At 38.6% G+C, this 2,519-nt stretch overlaps 1 protein-coding gene across 1 annotated transcript in view; it reads left to right on the plus strand.

Moving 5' to 3' along the window:
• The window catches only part of LOC104540934 (serine/threonine-protein kinase SMG1), a gene marked incomplete at its 5' end in the record, with an annotated part of 18,555 nt that extends 16,776 nt beyond the window's left edge, over positions 1-1,779 (plus strand). The window contains one exon of the mRNA XM_010184855.1: positions 533-1,779. Coding sequence (XP_010183157.1) covers positions 533-610 — 78 coding nt within the window. The remainder of the gene's footprint in view (positions 1-532) is intronic.
• Positions 1,780-2,519: the final 740 nt, after the last annotated feature.

The raw sequence follows: 2,519 nt of genomic DNA on the forward strand, positions 1-2,519 counted from the left end.
ATGATTTATATTCTAGCACAAATCAAGGTATGCTGCTGCCTTGTATTGCTGCCTTTGTTTTTTATCAAGTGCTTTTGGTTTTCTATATCATAGATTTATACAAACTCATGAATTGGCTTAAATTGCCTTTTATATATCAGTAGGCTAACATTTGTTACACAGCTGTTGATACCCAGGGAGAACAAGAGATCTGTGCAGCTGTCTAAAGGACAGAACTTGTTGTTTACCAGCATAACACAACCATGCCCCAGTCTCTGGGAAATTGAGTTAGTGGACCCAGGAGTCCATGTAAATTAGAGAATGTTGTGACTATTTTTGAGATAGGGGCTATGAATGAGATGATGTATGATTTTTTTTTTTTTAGCCCCTCTAGTACAAATTTCTATTTCTTATGTGACTATGCAAAGTTATCTAAGATTAAGTTTACAGTCAGTGTTAGTTGCAGGTGACGTTCAACAGTAAATTTTAAGATCACTTAAACACTTTGAAAAATCCAGCTTATTTTTAATTACTTGTTTGACCTTTTTAATAGGTTGACTTTGTGATTAAGGAAGCAACTAATCTAGATAACTTGGCTCAGCTGTATGAAGGTTGGACTGCCTGGGTATGAGTAGGGAGAAAGCAGATCAGTCTGGTTCAGCGAGGTCAGACATCCACCAGAATCAACTCGGCCTCAGGCATCCGTAGCCGCACCACAGTCGGTGGTGATGCATACTGGGGCTTAATCTGAGGAAACCTAGGAAATCTCGGTGCACTGGGAAGTGAATCCTGCAGGATAGCTGCACTCAGGGATACGCTAAACACAATGGTCTGCAACCCCCACGGTCAAGGGTGAAAGCTCACCGCTTGAGCAACACGGTTTGTCTTTCTGCCACGGAAGAACTGCAAATGTGTCTGGGGGGGTTAGCTGCAGAAAGAAATCAGGATGCTACAAACCGCAGAGCGATTTGGAACTCAATTCCACCTGACCCTGTGAACAATTCAGGAAACACCGAACCCTATTCAAAGAAAAACAGAAAAAATGGGGCCATGAAGAAGTCACAGCAAGGGAAGATTTGATGCATTCAGATTCTTGTTACTCTTGTGGCGTGGCAACAGTGCTGGTTGAGTTGACCAGTTAGTACGGAAAAAGGCTACGAAATGTAAACTTCAGAAATGGACTGAAAGCAAAGAGATGTACATCGATATACGCTGCATTGGAAGAACTTCTGAGATAGAAGAAAAAGCCTTTGTTCTCCTCTTCCTTTCTTCTTTCCTTTCTCTCCTCCCTCCCAGCCTCTCCTCGCGTACACCCCTCTTGGCTTATTCTTGTAGGTTAGGCGTACTTCCAATAACTTTTTATTTCAATCCTTCTACTTCACAGTTTAGTCAAATTAACAAATTTTGTTTGGTAAACAAATTTTCGAAAAGCACTGAAAATATATAACATCAATGATTACGTACGAGTTGGATGGTCGAATGCAAAATGTAATTTTGGTTATTTTGAAGTCATTTCTGTGATTCTGTTATGTACAGTTTCTCAAAATTGTCACTGTGCATTTAAAAGTAATGAATCCTACAGGCATTTGTTTTAACATGCACTTCCCTTCGCTTGCAGTGTACACTTTTTTGTAATTCAAATTGTCCCTCCAATCTCATTCTACTGTGATTGCTGTAGTTTCTTTCGTACGACGTAGCTAATCCAATGTAATCTTTACCTTTTTAAAAACCAGGATAGAGTATCTAGTAGAGTTTTACATTATTGATGACAGATAAACAATAAAGTGATGTTCTGGTGGAGGTAGAGTGAAGCGCTTTTTACTTCACTTTCCTAGTACTTTTAGTTTACGCTTGTAAATTATAGTGCTTCAGTTCACAGGGGTATACATATAATCCAAGAAATGAAGGACGCTTCAATTTTTGTTCAACTAGATCTGTAAAGATTTCTGCAAAGATTTTCCTTTGCCAAATTATTCCTATAGATGGTTGTTCAATGATGCATCCATGGTGAATCTTCCACTAGAGTTGTTTTGGTTTTAATCAGTTCTGCACTCAAAGTGTGATTACGGTCAGAAAAGTCTCTCTAAAAATGGCATAATCTTACTGAGATTGATATCCTGCTGCTCTGCTCGTTGTCTAAAAGACTTCTTGCATCCCTTTTAAAATGGGACACTGTTAGCAAAAGGCAGCTTCCTTTTCTTGGAGCAAATAAACCTAACACAATTCAGTTAACAACTGCAGAATCTTGCAGGTGCTGACAGCTGAAGCAGAAATGCATACTGGCGTTCTCAACCCAGAAAAAATTGCGTAGCTATGTATAAAAAGATTCTTTTTTGTAAACTTGGTGAAAGCATTATGCACAGTTGCTGAGAAATTAGAGATGTGGGAAGATCCTTTTTGCCATTTTGGTCACTTTTCAGAGTCAAAACACACTTTAAATACACCATTTTTTCAATCAGAATTTGAGTATTAAAGGATTTGAGCCAAGCTCACTACTGGCATAAAATTAATTTAATTCAATGGGTTTGCAGCAGTTCATC

Source organism: Mesitornis unicolor, unplaced genomic scaffold, assembly GCF_000695765.1.
Source record: "Mesitornis unicolor isolate BGI_N332 unplaced genomic scaffold, ASM69576v1 scaffold36805, whole genome shotgun sequence".
Classification (NCBI taxonomy): Eukaryota; Metazoa; Chordata; class Aves; order Mesitornithiformes; family Mesitornithidae; genus Mesitornis; species Mesitornis unicolor.